Source organism: Anopheles nili, chromosome 3 (assembly GCF_943737925.1).
Source record: "Anopheles nili chromosome 3, idAnoNiliSN_F5_01, whole genome shotgun sequence".
NCBI classification, from domain to species: domain Eukaryota; kingdom Metazoa; phylum Arthropoda; class Insecta; order Diptera; family Culicidae; genus Anopheles; species Anopheles nili.
This window is the reverse complement of record NC_071292.1, coordinates 62,679,356-62,697,710: the sequence shown is the minus strand read 5'-3', so window position 1 is coordinate 62,697,710 and position 18,355 is coordinate 62,679,356. Positions and strand designations below refer to the sequence as shown.

Genomic DNA, 18,355 nt, shown 5'->3' with positions numbered 1-18,355 from the left:
TTTATATCCCAACACATTTTACTCAACACGTAACCTTCTAATGAAGAAACTTGTTCACCAACTTCTTCTGCCCACAGCATCACGTCCTGCCGAGCTGCCATCCTTTCGATTCCACGGCTCAGTCACGACTGGTTCCGCTTAAATAGAGACGGACACTATTTGTAACGCTATCAGCATCACTGTCGGCGAAGGACGAACGAAAAAGAAAACCGACTGATATCAACTGACAGTGAATGATCAGCAAGTTCAGCAATGTTGGGAAATGATGCTATGGTTTGCATAGAGAGAAAAAAAACACCATCGCGATACATTTGATAGTGAAGCATCCGACATGTGGAATGAATAATTTGGGCAGGAAAAAACACATCAACACACCATCTTCAATTCTACATAAAATTTGCCAATTCTATCCGCATCTCCTATACCAAATAGAAGATGACTAGAATGAAGCGTTTTTTTTTTTCCTTCATTAAATGCCAAACAAGTGTTATCAATTTCGACCTGTTTTGTGTTGAATAATGCAAAAAGATCGCACCAAATCTAAATTTGTATTGATCCATTCGTCTTTGAAGCGTGTAATAAATCAACAACCCACTTACGCATCGGCAGGTCAGCTAGTGAACGTAGAAACAATGAATGATCTCGTTCTCTAAAACCAGCGCCAGCAAATAAATTAAGCATCGTTGGGCAAGTTTAAAAGCAGCCAGCACCAATTTAAATAATAGCATATATTTAGAACGATCGGCGAAAATCTGGTTCCCACACGCAAGGTCCCAATTGGTGCTGAATGGGACGTATTTTCGTTCGATTCTAATTCGACCCGGGCCAAGAAAGCGACCGACCCGCAGATAGTCCGATACCGGAACACGAACTCGCCGAATTCCTTGTATGCAAAACTGATAATAAAGTGCCCCTTCCAAAAAAAAGCATTTTTTCGACGAGAAGAAAACAAAACTAACCACGGGACCGACGCGGCGAGACCTCTTCAACTTTTCGCCCGAAAGTTTCAGAACGGATGCGTGTCCTCTTACCTATCGGACCTGATCGTCGTCGTCGTCGTCGTCGTTGCTTTTGGGTCGCTAAATATCAAAAGGTCGCTCGGTTGTTGTTCTGCTGAGAAGCTGAACATAAAACTCGACCGGACCATACCCCAATGACCGATCAACAGGTTTTTTCAACAAATAGCATCAACAGCGACCCGGTTGTTCAATGGCGGAAGATATCAGAACTTCCTCGTTTTCCAGCGGGTCTAGGAGCGTTAGGAGCGTTCTGGAAAGTGTCTCGCAAACTTACGAGCACGTCCTTGCAAATCCTTCACGTGACTCCCAGGTTTGATTGATTCAGTTCGAAATGTTATCAACGCACGGCCCACGGACCCAGAAGCTAAAGTGGCCCACCTGATAAACATCTCCCCCTGGCGGACGACATCGTTGACATCGATCAACGCGCACGCGGCACAACATCCTTGACTTTTACTAACCCCTAGTGGTTTAGCTGGAAAACCAGCACACAACCTATGCCTTTGCTGGTATCGTGAACCACCTCGCATGCTGATGAACTAGTCCATCTCGAGGATCTCGTAGCCCCGCGTGAAGTGGATCTTCATCCCGCGATATCATCATTTCGCCCGCGATCCGGCTTCCTACCCCGCGATCCGGCACCGGACCCAGAACCAGTCGGATGCATAATGTGCCGAATGGGGGAACCAATTTTTTGGACGCACGGTTTATCAGGTGCCGAGACGCGCGAACCAGAACCAGTTTCACTTTCAGCCGGACTGGCCAGTGACCAGCAAGCTATCTGTGAGCTGGGCGCAGCAGCGTTTGATGCACGAGTTTCTTAACATTTTCTTGTACTCGCGTGTGTGTGTGTGTGTCACCATCTCCCCTCCCAAACCACTTTCCGTTTGTTTTTGGCAAAGACGTTTAATGGGGTGTTCTTTTTTCCCTTTACGACCCGCCGGGCCGCGACCAAAGATTTGGCCATCCCGATTAGTCGGGTCTCTTTCTAGCGGCGTGGTGAAGCCCGAGCTAAAGTTCATCCGAAAGGTGGTTCTTGCAAAATTGGCTGCTTTCGCCTCCCCGGTACCGGTCGGAGGTGGTCACTCTTCCTGTCGAAGGTCACCAGGGACCGATGATGATAGTCAGATGGATGCTGCCATCGGCATTCGGAAGGGGGTTGGCAAAAAAAAAGTGTAGCGAGTTGAAAGAAAAAAAGCCCGTCGAGCTTGGAGCTCCATATTCAAATGAGCCCGCACGCGAAAGATGGGTTTTGGGCAAGAATTCCGTCCAACCAGGCTGTTGTTGAATTTGGCTTGGCGCGCCCGCGGGTGGATGGAGACATCTTGCGGCAGTAAAACTGGACGACGGGCGGGTTTGTAGTTTTCTTTTTTGATTTCGGTGTGAGCGGTATAAATATGTCCACACACAGGATTCTCTGAACTAGTCTCAGTTCTGTGCGGCAAGGTGTAGCTAGTAGGCTTAGGGGTGTTCCGTCCTCCGCCAGTTAAGGATATCGATCTGCGAGGAGTGCACTTTCTCTCAACGCGTTACGGTTTTGGACTTGGACGAACGCTCCAGCCCTGGAAGAAGATGGAAAACAAGGTACAACAAGGCGTTTCGCTTTGCGGCAGGATGTGTACAAAAAGTTTTTTGTGCCCGAGCTCAGTGACACGAGCGTTGGAAGTTCTAGGGTTTTAGGGGAATTTTGCACTCAACATCTCCGTATTCTTGGCCTCTCGCTTTCTGCAGATTGTTTTCCTTCTCTTCCTCGGGGCACTAGTCGGTGTCCCGCGGGCGGAAGCTTTACCCGATGAAAGCTTCCTCATCACGTCCGTAAACAAGCAGAACTTGCTGAAGGCATTGCTGCAGCAGGAATCAACCTCACCGTTCGCCATCGGTGGTCGAGGATCGGGAAGCAAGGATGAAGATGGCTATCACTACGATCGTCCGCAGGATCCGCTGTGTTTGGCTGGTGCTGGACCACACTGTCAGCAAACGAAACCAGACAATGGCTACTTGCCACCGTGCACTCCCGGAAGTCAAGGAATACACTGTCAGCCCTCGGTTCCGACGTGTCCTCAGGGTGGAGTTCCACCGCACTGCTGCACGAATGGAGGAAATGGACCGAACTGTGTAGTACCGGAAGTACCTTTACCACCGATCGTCATACAACCTGGCCATCACAATGGAGCGCCTATCGTACAGGTGCAGACGTTCGTTTATGGAGCTTGCACTAACGGTGGATCTGGACCGTACTGCTGCACGAATGGTGCCCATACTCCTGACTGTGGACTTAGTGCTCCACCGGAAGTGATTCCTGCACCGCCTCAGCCACCCCCAACGAGACCTCCGCCACCGCCACCTACGAGACCTCCACCGCCGCCACCTACGAGACCTCCGCCACCACCAACCACGACTCGTCCGAGACCACCTCCAACGACGAGACCACCGCCGCCACCGACCACAACAAGACCGCGGCCACCTCCAACAACTACCCGTCCAAGACCTCCGCCAACAACGAGGCCACCACCACCACCACCGACCACCACGCGTCCAAGACCTCCGCCAACGACCACTAGGCCACGACCTCCGCCAACAACTACGAGGCCACGACCTCCGCCAACAACTACGAGGCCACGACCTCCACCAACTACAACTCGTCCTAAGCCGCCGCCAACGACTACTCGTCCGAGACCACCGCCTACGACAACTCGTCCTAAGCCGCCACCAACGACAACGAGGCCACGACCTCCGCCAACTACTACGAGGCCAAGACCTCCTCCAACAACGACGCGTCCTAAGCCGCCACCAACGACGACGAGGCCACGACCACCACCGACGACTACTCGTCCAAAGCCTCCTCCAACTACTACAAGGCCACGACCTCCGCCTACGACCACTCGTCCTAAGCCTCCGCCAACTACTACCAGACCCCGACCTCCACCAACAACTACACGTCCTAAGCCGCCGCCAACTACTACGCGTCCTAAGCCGCCACCTACCACTACGAGACCTCGTCCACCGCCAACTACCACTCGGCCGAAGCCACCACCAACCACGACCCGTCCGAGACCTCCACCGACCACAACGCGTCCTAAGCCGCCTCCAACTACAACTCGTCCGAGACCTCCGCCAACAACGACTCGTCCTAAGCCGCCACCAACGACGACTCGTCCACGGCCACCGCCAACAACGACACGTCCGCGACCTCCGCCAACCACTACTCGGCCAAGACCACCACCTCCACCACCACAGCCAACGACACCGTATCCTTTCGTTCCGGTGACTCAACCACCGGTCGTGTTCCTCGGATGTCCGAATGGAGGCGTTGGTCCGTACTGCTGCACGAACGGTGGAGTTGGCCCGAACTGTGCCATACCGCAAGGACCTCCGTACCAGACGTGTGATAACGGTGGTCAACCACCATACTGCTGCACAAACGGAGGCGTTGGACCGTACTGTGTCGAGATCCAGCAGGCAATTGAGGTTCGTCCGCAGACGCAAGTCATCTACACCGGTCAGCCGCAGATCGTGCCTGCGACACAGGTTTGCCCTAATGGAGGTCTTCTGCCGAACTGCGACCTAGCGCCACTGTTCCAACCAGGTGGTGCGATTGTGTCGGGTCAGGGAAGTCGTCCAATTGCCGGACAGGCACCACTGCCACAGCAGTATCCTCAGCAGCAACCTTATCCGCAACAACCGCAGTACCAACAGCAGCAGTACCAGCCTCAGCAGCAACAGTACCAGCCTCAGCAGCAACAGTATCAGCCTCAGCAGCAGCAGCAGATCAACAGGCCCAGCTATGGTCAATCTCCTCAGGTGACCGTACAACCCAGCTCATTCGCATCGCCATTCCCGACAGCGTCGCGATTCCAGGGCAATAGTGGATCAGCTCCCGTGCAGTCTATAACGCCACGACCTCAGCCAACTCCGCAACAGAGACAACCAGCTCCAACCCAAGCGTCTCGACCGACACCCACCAATCAGGTAAGACAGCAACCGGCACGTCCTGCAGCTGCCAACACACCCAGACCTCAGCAGCAGCAGCAACAGCGACAACAACCTGCCGCAAACACTGCGCGACCCCAGCAACAGCAACAGCGACAACAACCTGCTGCAGCACGTCCACAACAGCCACGTCCTCAGCAAGCGTCCTCTAACTCTCAGCGTCAAGGTGGCGCTGGACTTAATGGCGGATTCTCCGACAAGACACCCGTGCGACCAGCTTCGACTGCAGGAGCGCAGCAGTGCGAAGGAGCGAACTGCGAGCACGGTTTCTACTACAAACTCGGCGACCAAGCGGTCATATTCTAGACTAAACATCGTTCCGTATGCTGTAAGATTGGTAAATGTAAATAAATGAATGGTGGTTCCGATGTGCTTGATGGGACAATAATTAAACCAACGAGTGTGTTGCTTCAGCAGCCTTCTTGTCTGTGGGCTGCGCTTTGGTTTGACAGTTCGTGAGCCTCGTGGACTAGCCTGTGGCTACTTCGTTCGACCGAAAAACGAAGTCTTCAACGTCGCATTGATCCCAGGTGCCACCGCGAATGGCGCAACTATTAATAAAGACCGCGCCTGCCAATCGCGCGACTCTTCGGTTCGATTCCGCAAGGGCTTTTAGAGGGTTACTATTTTTTTTTTAATTTCCTTCTCCCTGAGCACCAGTGAAAAGGTCGCCCTACCGGCTTCGTGGCGCAGCACGCGGTGTCAGGTCGATAATTTGTTGCCCGTTACCATGGCAGCGCCAAGCGCGCGCCATCGACCATAAAACCCGCGCCAACCGTAACCTAAACCGAAGCCATCCCGCGGGCCCTTATCTGAGCGGTAAGGCCCTTTTCGATGGAGGACGCTATCCCTGCGGACCGTGGGCCGCTAAAGTGACGCGTGACGTGACGAATTAGGCTCATCCGACCGATGGCACGACATCGCGCGCCATCGGCAAAAAGGGGGATCCTAACCTGGCTCATCTTTATTGTACCACAAAAGTAGATGGGTCTATTAAATGGCCGTCGTAAGAAATGGTCGATTACAGCTGGAACCGTGTCGATGGGCGAAGATTGTTTTGTGCATCGCCTCCAGCAATGCGCCCAAGTCTTCCGTGCAGAATCTGATATTTTTCGTCATGTCGCATATATCTATTGGTAATGGTGCAATAGGCGAAGGGTTAAGGGACGCTTATTTTACTGTTGAATATTGGAAGGAAGATGTTGCAATGTTTCCCAAACTCCGACAGTTCAGAGCGTCTTTCGACCCTGGTACCTCACCTTGTAGAAAGACTGTTGCGTGCTAGAACTATATCCCCGTGAGGGATTCATTTCCGGCATTAACCTTAAGCTTGTGCGTGTTAACCAATGTAACCGAGGACGGATCAAGAGCGTCAAAGCGCAGTCCATCACCACAACCGATTAGCTGAGAAGCAGCTTCCGATGATTATCTCCTCACCATATCGCGTTGTATACACCGAATCTACGATAATTATCGGTGTTGTCAATCATCGATCAAACTCGTAGCGTTCGAAGCTGGAACAGGACGAAGAAGCTGGACATGCGATGAAGAAATGCTTCGTCTGTTTTCCCCCTTCGATCGGTTTAATGTGACAATTCCGCCATCATCAGAGTAGGCCAGCGGGACTTGCATTTCTGAAGGTCACCGCATGGTTGCGATTTGATTAGCTGCCCAAGCCTACTAAGTGTTGCGTCAACTTGCCTCTGTGCGTGTCTGGTTCGTCTATCATTACCTCGGAACAAGTTGGATTTTGCGAGAACACAAGTCATCCATCCGACGGAACTACCGGAAGCGCATATTAATTCGCTCGTTTGAGGCTCAAGCTCTGGGAGGCGCGTTCATGTTCAAGCAAACTTTGCCTCAAGCCGAAAAGCTGAGGGATGGTGGCGTCTTTTTGTCAAAAAAAATGGTGTATCTTAAGTCAAAAAAAGGAAAAAAGAAACGAGAACAACAAATCACCACTGACGGACCAAGGACGTGGACGTTGCCGTTCGCGCTCGCGGTCTCCTAGATGAGGTTCCTCGTTTGTGGGAGTCTTTTGATGAAAATTGACGAGCTAAGGGCAACCATTAACCGCCCATCGTGTGCATCTGACCGCCAGGTTTCGCTCCAACGTCAAGTGGTTCCAGTGGTTTGGAAGCGCAGCCGTGCAGAGACCTTTATCCACTCGGCTGGAACACTGGACAATACAACGGCGAAACGATGCTCAAACAACGCAAACCACATCCGCAAGCACGTGCAGGCGCGGTGATCAAACCGCGGGTATGTTTTGTTTGCATTCGGAACCGTCTCATTACGGCGATTCTCGGGTGATGATTTTGGATGCAAATTTTCGCAACAGCATAATCATCTACTAGGGGAGGAAAGTAAGCCGTACGGATGAATTTGCGGTCTGCTATTGCAGAAGTAAGCCATGTGAAGGACGTCCACGAGTGGGTTTGGTTAGGTGATGTGTAATGATATTGCAGGTAAGGATCACCTACGGGATAACTAATAATAGACGTCTGTATGTTTTTTTTGTTTGTGCTAGATTGACCCAACTACTGCCAGAAACGCTTTTTCTAACGACAAGATAGAAAACTTTTTAATGCCGGTGGCATACGAAATTCGTGTCACAAGAATCGTTCGATCGTGGGGATTCGCATCAAGACAGGATTCGAAAACATGATCACTCGAGTTGAGAGCCGGCGTATTAGGAAACGTCAGGCCCATTAACATTTTCGCTCTTCAGTGACCTTCTATTGGTCATTGAGCGTGGATATACGAAAATGTACAAACTTAATGACGTCTGACAAACAAATAAAACAATCATCTTGGAGATGTCTCACGTCAGCAGGACGTACGCAATACGCACAATACCGTTTAACGTCCGTGGTTCTAACGCTTAATAGCTGTACTATCAAAGCATAACCTAATTCCCCAAAATCGATCCAATCTGCCGTAATGGATTTGGATGGGAGTTGCTTTGAAAAGCACTCTAAAATCCGTGTATATTGCTGCAACGTCCACGAACAATCCTATCGCTTCGGGTATGTTGCAAAAGGGTGTCAAAATGCGTAGGTTTCCCTCTGGATTTTCCACTTTTGCGGAATCTGCGTTCCATGGAGCAATGATGCTGTACTTATTATTTTTTTTCCTTTAACCATTCTGATTAGCACTTGTGCTTCTAAAGGGCCGTTACCAATGAGCAAACGGTCCCACCGATTTACTAAGTGGAATCTTCTTATCGTCCTTTCACACGCTACCTGTCGACCGTTGCGCCAACAGGCTGGAATCTGAGCAGATGCTCAACAGGTCAAGCGCGTGGGCTATTTATGGATACCTTTTTTTTACTGTCTAATAGACTACTCCAACCCGCCGAAACATAACCTAAAACAAAAGACCCCCGGCAGGAGATGACCTTCGAATGGAGCACTTTTAAACATTTTTTTCTCGATTCCATGGCTCTCTCTCTCTCTTTCTCTCTCTTCGTCACCCTTCCGTCCTCGACCCTTTGGCTCCGTTGCGACCCCTACGCAATCTGGCCACGCAAAGCATAAGGCGCGTGAGCTTCGAAAGGTGCGCGCGATACGCGATCGCGATCGTTTTATGCTCGCACCATAAACTATACCATTTGTCGGCCTGGTCGGGGTGTTGGGAAGCATGAAAAATGATACCTCCGAACCCGAAGATTCCCGCACCGGACGCTGACGTCACGCGGGAGGTGCACGCGTCGAGATTAATGTGGCATGCGATCGTGGCCAGAAATTTCGCCACCCAATTGAAGCCCTCATTTGCGTTGTGTTGCGATTTTTCCGCGTCCGTCCGGGCGTAGACGGGGTTCGTTTTCTTTCCCCTTTTTTTTTGGTGTCTGTTTGGTTTTTCAACCCCAACTCTGGTCACCATTTTTCCAACAGGTCTTTCATGTGCGCTGCGGTACCGCAGAATGCTGGCGCATATGAAGTGTGAAACCGGGCTGCCATTGTTTGGAAATGGTCAGATTGTTCTCCGGGCGGAATGTGTGGAAAAGCCCGTGTCAAATGGTGGTACGCATAATGAGTAATTATGGTCGTTCCAGTTCGCTTTCGGACAAGCCGTTGGACACCGCTCGTTTGGGTGGTATGAGATGAGATTTTGTTTTTTCTTCTCATTTCGCATGTTTTTCTTCAAACCACGATGAAGTATGCCCGTTCGAAAGGCGATGGCATAAGACTTATGGGTTTGGCTCATGGTAAAAATAACTCAAAGTTTTATGGTAAATTTTCCGCTCACTATCGTCGGCGGGAAAAAAAGGTTGAATTTATTGCACTCCGATTGCCCAACCTCCCGAAGTCGACTGAAACTATACTCTTCTTCCAAGAAACCAGACCAATTAACGATAAAATCGTAGCAGGCTCTGCCTTTTTGTTCTTGACAACTCCACCGTCCAGGATTACCAACATCCGGCTTCGATTCTCGGGAAAGGACCCGCTGCACTTCCAGTTTGCTAATCCGATAACGCAACATGATGCTCCTCCTAAGGGAAGCCGCTGTTGTGCGCTGATTTGGTCACTTATCTCTTCTCTCTGTCCGTTTTGCTGGCATTAGGCGAGCACTAAAAAGCATCATAAAATACGCCCACCGCCAGTCAATCACCGACTCGTGTGCCGAACCCCGTGTGTTATGCAAATGATGCTCCGAAAAGGTGCTCCTTCTTCTCTTTTTTTGGTGAACCAGCTAGAGGCGAATAGTGTTCACTTTCGTCACCGTCACGTCCCAAACGAAGCAAAAAAAAACACACACACACGGAGCGGACGATTTCGCGTGACCTTGGGCGGTTTGGTTGGTTCGCGCATCCTTCGTCCATTGCGAATGACCGTTGGGATGACCGAAACGCCGAAAAACCAGTTCGATCTCGAATCGAGCGCAGAAATGGAACCCCGTAGGATCGGTGTGAGGTGGATTCGAAATTTTGAGAATCCCTCCAACTGCACGCGCCGATGAGCCCGAGGCCTTGAGGACGAGAAAAGCCACAAGCGCGGAAAACAAGTCCCACACGATCGGGTTAGGGAAGAGGAAACGAACAAAAAAGCACGATATTCAGAGACACAAAACGAGCTTTCGGGCGCATATGGCTTACGACTGGCATCGTGCGCCAAGGAGCTGATTGATTTAAATTAAATGGCCTTGTTTACGAACATGTCTCCAATTTCGTCTAACGAAACTACCCCCGGTTTATGTTATTTATTCCACCTAACTGATATGTTTCGTTTAGCTCGATCATCTTTTAAGACGTTAGACGTTAGACATTAGACGGTAGACGTTAGATCTTCTCATCGGTTTCTAACTCAGCACGGAACGATGAATAACGCCCAGTGCCTTTCTGCCCGATGTCCGTAATTGATTTCCCTTTTGAATAGAAAGCGAGTATGAACTTATTAGCCCTCGCCGGTCAACCAGAAGGCAGATGCAGCACCGTGCCAAAGCAGTAGGTCACGGTTAGGCGCTATTAGCACCCGGCGAGACCTTTACCGTCCTTCTGCTGTTTTTTTTTGTCTTCTCTCCCACCGATCGACCCTTCGGACTCATAAACGTACTTGCAGGTGTAGCGTTCGTAGAAATAAAGACGGCCCCAGGCAGCTCGGAGCCCTAGCCGGGGCCGTTCGAATTCGCTCACCGTTTCATGGACCAATGCCAGCCGATGGTTATCTGTGGAGCTGATGCTGACGATCAGCGCCGCCGGCGCTGGGGCCAATGATTGGCGTAACTCTACCGATTATCACGGTCCGGTGCGAGGAACCGGCCATCTAGCGGGTGTAGGGCATTTTTGAAGGGGGTCCAGGGACGCCCCACATAACCGCAGTTCAAGCAGTTCACTTGGCGATCGTCCAACCCAACCCGGGTGCTCATAAAGATCACGACAATGTTGTGTCGCGGATGGTGCCGTTGGTTATGTAAATTTGCGTGTGCTGGCCACGATCGGGACTGTAGGCCCGGGACAGTAGTGTACCTTCGTGAGGCAGGTTCACCATCACCAACCCTTCGTCAGCAGAACCAGCTCGATGGGGCGGCTTGATACAGGCAAATATTTGCGACGATGAGCGCGTGCGGCGCGATGATGAGAGGGCTCATCCTATGGGAAAGGGCAGCCAACGGGGCTGGCTAGTTAGGCAGGAATGTGGCCAACAGGTCCGTAGCGTCATACGAGCACGAGGAAACTCGTTTTCACTTCCCCGATCGCCAGCCGGAGATGGTGATGGATTTGTGAATCCGGGAGCAATCGTACTTTGAGAGTCATCTCGGTGGCGGTATAACGTTTAGTGGCGTTGACGCATTGCGAGTGCATGTGGCGGGAATTTAGCTCCAGGAATCGTGAGTTCAAGTCGTCAAGGTAGCCTCTCAGTCCTAATTTGGAGACTTACGGCACATGCTATTCTGCAGCAGCAGGATGTGCGCGGTTCTCTGCATTGCAAAAATCAAAGTAGGCATTCTAATACGTCTGAGCCTTGCCTACAAAAAGAGATGTATTGAAAGATGCTACGCCGATAACACTTAAAGATTCATATCAAGTTAGGAGTCTGATGATTTGCACATTTTCCCTCCAGGATTCAGGATACGCGAGCCTTCACCTCATGAAGGTCTCTGTCATGGCGCCACTCTTCATTTCATGTACACGACGCACCCATCGCTATGGCAACAGCTGCACTCTGAAGAGGTCCGTTCGCAGGCTGAAGTGCGGTGGCCAAAAGTCAAGTACATCACGTTCTCTTGGGTGGGAAGCTCACCAAGTAAGGGGGTCAACGTGCGGAGTTCCTCACCGAAAAAGGAACTGATGAGCCGCCGCATGTTGGCTTCATTTCAAGTGCAATCGAAAACCGAATCCAGCGGCGGCTATTTTTAATGGGTTGAGTCATAAACGGCGAAATCTTTCGTAAATGGCCTCACTTTTACGAGTTGTCGTGTCTCTACAAGTCATGGACATCGCTCGCGATTTTGTTGTTTTCGAGGTGTGTTCATAATGAGTTAAATTACCTTTGTCATCTTCAATAAGGGATTAATTGAATCCTTTCAATGGTCACACATGCATTCTTTTTCAAACAAAATTAAAACTCAAGAAACGCCTAACGTGGATCTTCAAATACTTAGCCTGTGGAATTAATTCTCATAATCAGGAATACCATCCCACAAACCGCAGGTCTGCAAGAAATTTCAGATCATTAAAAGCCACTGATTTAAAAATGGACTAAGGTAATATTTGACAGTATTCTGGAATGATTATTAAAGACGTCTATGGAATGATACAGGATTCGCCCCCGGCTTCATAAATTCTCCTCGAAACCCAACTATCCGTGTTTTCACGTCACTACGTTTAAGCGTGAAATTAGTTTCCACAGATGGCCGCTAAAAACATTTACACCTTGTTTTACACCAGGAAAGTAGTGGCCACGGTGCCAGTGCACTATTTGTCGCATCTGCCGACCTGTGCCACACTAGGCATGGCATAACCGCAACCAGTCGTTGGTGACCTCCGGCACCTAACCATTCGCTATCGGTCCTGCCGGCCGTAACCGTACGTGTGCATCAATTCGTCACCCTGGTGCGTCTAAGCCGCCAGTTTTGCCGGCCACCATAAGTCATAAAAATCGCAACTCCGTGGGCACCTTTCCGACCACGGTGCAGATGTCCCTCTTCAGCTCACCAAAACCGGCAATTAGCTTGCACGTGAATGATGATGCACCACGAACCGCGACCTGCATACGTACCCAAAGGGTTGGCTTTGCCTTTTTTTTGTTGATTCTACACTGGGTCCACAAGACGGGGTTTTGAGATTTTTGGCACAACTCTCACGCTTCACTAGCTTCTCGCGGGAGCGTTGAAGGAGTGTCGCGCGTCTTCGCCCCATTGATCCACGTGGAGCAATGTTGATGGTGCAAGTGCAATTGTTGGCCCCGCGGGCACTGTGCAGAAATGCATAATTGATGAAACTGGCATGGGTTGGATTACACATTATGGAGAAGCAAAAACAAACGTGATTGCAGGATCGCAAGAGGAGTCGAAAGTAAGTAAAAAGCTAAGTCGAATGGACCATACCTTTTAAATGATAAAGGTATATAAAAAAGTAAGGAACGTTCTTCTCTCGTTGGCATGGAAACGAATATCGAATGTGATTGCATCCCTTAAGTCTAGTTAGCCTTGATGTTGGGTTGCAAATAATTTCTTCTACAATACATCATTTTATGCCTAATAAATATTGTTTGTTGCCTGTACAAAAAAAAACAGAAAAAGGATTGTAACAGCATCGAGAAACGGAATGCCAGAATGTCGATTCTTCTTCACCTCTCAACCGGTGTCGATTACCGAACATTCGCGCTACTCCCTAAGGTTGGGTGAACCGTTTTTGAGGTATTTAAATGTTACGCGTACGCATCGCTTATGACGTTAATGACACAGCGCTGAACGAAGCAACGGAAGATCGAACGATCCTCCCGTTTAATCCCGTTCCGTACTACTCTCGTACTGCCACACGCACAAAAGCCGACTTATGCAACACGCACAAATCAAACAAAAGCGCAAAATATCACCGGACGGCTATCGGTCAAAGTGTTCGATTTGGGTGGCAGCGTTGTCCTGAAACCGGAATGCGGCAAATATCTCACGGGCGTGATCCCGACCGTTGAAAAAGGCGTTCCACGGGGCCACGTGGTAGCCGTGCTCTTGCATCACACACGCAAACGATGCAGCACGCGCGAGCACGAGCTCCAAACGATGCGCATCGCGATGTCTCGTGTTGACAGAAGAAAAGTGACATAACCTGCACCGTTTGTCACCGCACCATCGATACCTCACCGTAGCCGTGTGGTTCCGCACTTTCGACCAAGTGCGGTAATGATGAACTTTTTAGCGCTTTATTATAATTGCCGGAGCCTCCGAAATGACAACAAACCCGGGGAGGAAACGCTAGGTGCTAAACATTACGCGTGTGTGCGAGTGTGGATCGTGAGGCATAATCATGACCGGCACGCGGTTACTCGCGACCTGCTTTTGTGGGTTAATTCTCCTACTAACCCACTACCGTCGTGATGTCGCCTCTACAGTAGAAGGGGCGATGGAGATGGACAGCAACAAAAAAGAGGCACATCGCTGAAAATATGCTTCCGCACCGCGGCTTCCGGTGGGAGTCGGTCGTACCCTTTTTTTTCGCGGTAAGTCTCACGCTTCAAGGTCACGACTAATTGCACGTCACACGGAACCTTAGCATACACCTCGTACACCTGCAGAACGCACGTTGGCGTAAGCAAATGGGGTCGCGCACAGGTCTCAGCATAATGTTGCCGACTTCCACACCGTTGTCGGGTGGCATTGGGTTGATGGGTTGATTCTTGGGCGATACGTGCCCCCTGGTCGGTTGTGAACAACTAATTAAGGACTCCCTCCCCGGGCGACAGCGTGACAGTGCAACATCATTAGCGCCTAAGTGATGCGTGCTCTCGTAGGGCATTTTTGGTGGAAAAGTAACTGCAAAAAAAAACGCAACACCCGTCAGGGTTTTGGAAGGGCTCTGAGAGTGATGTTTTGCGCGGGTTTTCCTAATTCCATTATGGTTTCATTTGTCGTCAATTAACGCTGATTGCAAGCTGTCCAGCATATCCTCCTTGAATTATGGCTTTCCGGTCCGCTCACGGTGCGTGAGGGTTGTGGAAAACACATAATTCACGCCCTCGCCCACATTCAAATGACCCATGAACGATTCTAGTCATCCACGCCTCAGTAAAGCGGTCCTCCTTGCACCGAGAGACCATCGTATCGCCTTGTCAAATCACGGTGGCAGATGCTAGCCATCCGGAGAACCTTCGGAACCAGTTCTCACCATGTCGACGACGGGGTTCCAAGCCCCAATTCTAACGGACATATGCTTTCAACCCATCCGTTCCGTCGAAGCATGCGTTCACGTTCAATTAACACATTATTAACTTAAGGAAAACTTATGGGCGCCTCGAAACGTTCGATAAGCATCACCAATGCATCACCTTCCGGGCCTTATGGAGTCTTCCCACACACACACACACACGCTGGATCTCCTCTGGATGCGCAATGCCACCCGGGGGGACCGATCGGAGGCTGGCCTCCATCGGACGGCTAGAAACGAGGGCATCGAGGGCATTATATTTATTACATTTGCAACTAGTCTTCGAGTGCATCCGATCGTACGGTTGCGCTGATGTTCATGAGTCATCATCAAGGGAATTCGATTTCTCATAATGTGGGCAGAAATAGCCCTCACACTTAGAGCAGAATGCTGCGTTGTGGAAAGTTAGCTAAAACATCTGTTTAGTTTAAGGTTAATCAATGTTTAAAACAGATCCCTACATCGCTCATTCGTCAACTGCGGAGCTCTCTAAAATTAATAATTGATGGTTTTTACTGCACTAATGATCTCCCATGAGCGTGCTACGTTTGTCCTTAAAACATGTGTGTGTGTTTTTTCCAAACTTAACCCAATACAATGTCGTTAGCGTCAAGCAACTAACCGCTGGACGGATTACTTTTCACAAGCCACAACAACGGCCTCTCTTGGTGACCAAAAATTAAAAAGCATTTCCAAGCACGTCCGAACGCAACGATTACGCACCACGATCGAGTTGATTCCCATCAACACACGGCAGGGGGTGATGATCGCGAAGAAGAAAAAAATATACCTTCTCAAAAAAAAAACTGCACGTCGCTACCGCGGGAACGAAACAAAAATCTCACTCGTACGAGCCAAAAAAACTGGCCTTCGCCAGGGTTTGATCGTCTTACCAGCTAACCACCAGTGATTTCATTTTAATTCGCGTGAAATGAAGGCTCTTTTCGCCATCAGGACCACCATAATGGCCACTCGAACGCACAGCGATCGCACTGATAGAATCATATTCCACAAAAAGCCCCCATCCTGGTGGGTTGATCGCCTCGAGAACCGGCCTCCCTTCGCATGTGCATGTGCCGGTGACATTATGTGCCCACTGGCGCATCCATCTTCTTCAAACGCATCGATCGCATCGTGCGGTTCCCGCGGTTTGTTTTCTTTTTCTTCGCACTCCTCGGCCCCGGGAAAGCTTCCTCGCTGTGCTGGTCGATTATTTTCAGCACTAAAGTTCAAGAGCAGATCCGAATCGGGCCGGAATCTGCCGCCGAACCGGTGGGAGGAAAATTAATCTATCCCCTCCGGATGGGGTCCCATACACGCCAGCCAACGGCAACGCAGACGGTAGGTGAAAGGCTGTCGGCGTGTGTCCGTCTCCGGTTTTTGGAGGACACGATGAGTAGTTGCACATTTTTCGCGATCTTGTGACCGGATGGAATGCAACGGCGGCATTAAAAAAAAAACCCCGAACTCACTTCTGTTTCACTGGAGACCGGAAATGCGCTGCATTCTACGTACTCGGTCATTTTGTGGTTGAGTTTTCGCTGTTTCCAAGGACCAGAGACACACCAATCGATACGCAGCGCATGGTGTGTCGTTACGTGGGGCAGATATTAAGAAACGGAACCCTGACTTTAAGACCACGAAAGGCGTTCGCCATTGATCGTGTGGTACGCGAACGGTGCCTCCTGTGAGGTGCAATTGCTGTCAAAATGTCATGAGCTCGATTAATCTTGCTCGAGTACGAATAGATCAGATTATAAGGGTCCCTTCTCGAAGCTACACGCTAGACATTGCGACGGGTTGAGATAAAATCTCCGTTGAAGTTCATTTGTCGATATCAATTCAGATTGCATTGGACGAGACCGACCGAGATATGCAACGCCGGGAATAATGTGCGCCTGTAATTTAAGGTGTTTCGTTTGGTCTCCATAACCTGTGGTGTTCAAGTGGTTCCAAACAAGGATGCAAATCATATTATTGACAAAAGGAATACTGCCACCAGGCAACTCCATCTGTTCTTCAATAATCAGTGTGACCTTTCAGAATCGCCAAACAGATTACTGTAAATCCCCCATCCTAAGCAGGAGTGCAGGAAAAACCGCGAACAACAAAATTTTGCTAATAATTGATACAAACATCAGATTATTTTGAGTTATTTGCTTGTCACTTAGCCATGTATCGTCCATAGACGGTCGTCAGCGGAATATATTTTCGGTTAAATTATGTGGTGTACATAAATAGCTGCGGTAGGTCGAATCTACACACGTGCATGGAGGCTGTGTTGTTATTAACAAACACCGCTATTTGCTGGCGACCTCCATTAGGCCACCAATTTTTTTTTTAGCTATTTGAGATACCCAACATCCGAGGCGATATTTACTGACCATGTATCATCAAGTCTCGCACCTCGCGCACTTGACCGATCACGAGCAGCTGATGAGACCCCTTAAATTAGGACCCCTAAATATGATTACCCTAACGTTCGCTGATCGCTCTCGCTTCTGATCGCTCCGGTGCACGTTAAGTGAGTCGTCGCTAAACAGGGTGTACACTTAAACACATCGGCGGAAATTTCAGTAACTAAACGCACAGCTTTCGATCTTCCACCGACGCAGAAGAACCCAAGGAGAGAGACCTCCAATGGCAACATAAGCGCTGGAACCGGTTGGTTGCGGTCGAAGGTTTTCTTCCGCATGACAGCAACCTGGCCATCCCTCCACTGGGGTCACCCTATCGGTGTTGCCTACACGCGTTGTTTGCTAATGAAAGGGAATCGTATAATTATTATGCTAGTCCGTCGAATAATTCTTCCACCCAGGGTGGCACTGGGTCGGATTGGTGTCAATGATGTTTGGCCCATGGTTGGGCTCCTCCTTCATCGGTCCATCGAAAGGGATTTCCAAATAAATCTCGCATCGATCGATCGAAAATGCCAGCGGCTTAGCGTCCGAAGACGCCCTTTTGGAAAACAAACACCACCGAGCGAGGGTAAAGCCTGATAAAGCCATTGAAGTCGGTAGGAAGGAAAACGAAAAACGGACCGAAACGGTTTGTTTTAGCATATTAAAATATTTGACAAAGGTTGCATCTTTGAAGATCAACGAAAATGCTTCTTGTGTTGGTTTACTTCTTAAAATTCAATCTCCATAATCCGCGCCCTCTTGTGTCATAGAAAAGAAACGTGTTTTAGGAAGCAAGCAATGAGCCTCATTTCCCTATTGGCGTGGGGGCTTAGTATTTAAACTCGATTTCTCAATCACACGATGCCTTAATTGCACAAAAATGCCATCAACAGCTCCATCCTCGTCGTTCATCGTCGTTTACACTTCCTCGAGCCCGGGCATCTTACAATCATCCTTACCCGAGAGCACAAAAAACGGTAGTCAATTTTCGCAGCTACCGTTTAATCCGATCACGTCGTAATTGGCCCCACATCCATCATCTCATCGATCGCATCGATTGAGCCCCTCAGGCACCGTGC

The 18,355-nt window shown here is 49.8% G+C and overlaps 1 protein-coding gene across 1 annotated transcript; it reads left to right on the top strand.

The window, feature by feature from the left end:
- Window positions 1-2,591: 2,591 nt before the first annotated feature.
- Window positions 2,592-5,315, top strand: LOC128726573 (basic proline-rich protein-like). Its single transcript, XM_053820388.1, has 3 exons — window positions 2,592-2,603; window positions 2,751-4,518; window positions 4,588-5,315. The coding sequence occupies exons 1-3, from the start codon at window positions 2,592-2,594 to the stop codon at window positions 5,313-5,315; spliced, it is 2,508 nt and encodes an 835-aa protein (XP_053676363.1).
- The last annotated feature ends 13,040 nt before the right edge of the window (window positions 5,316-18,355 follow it).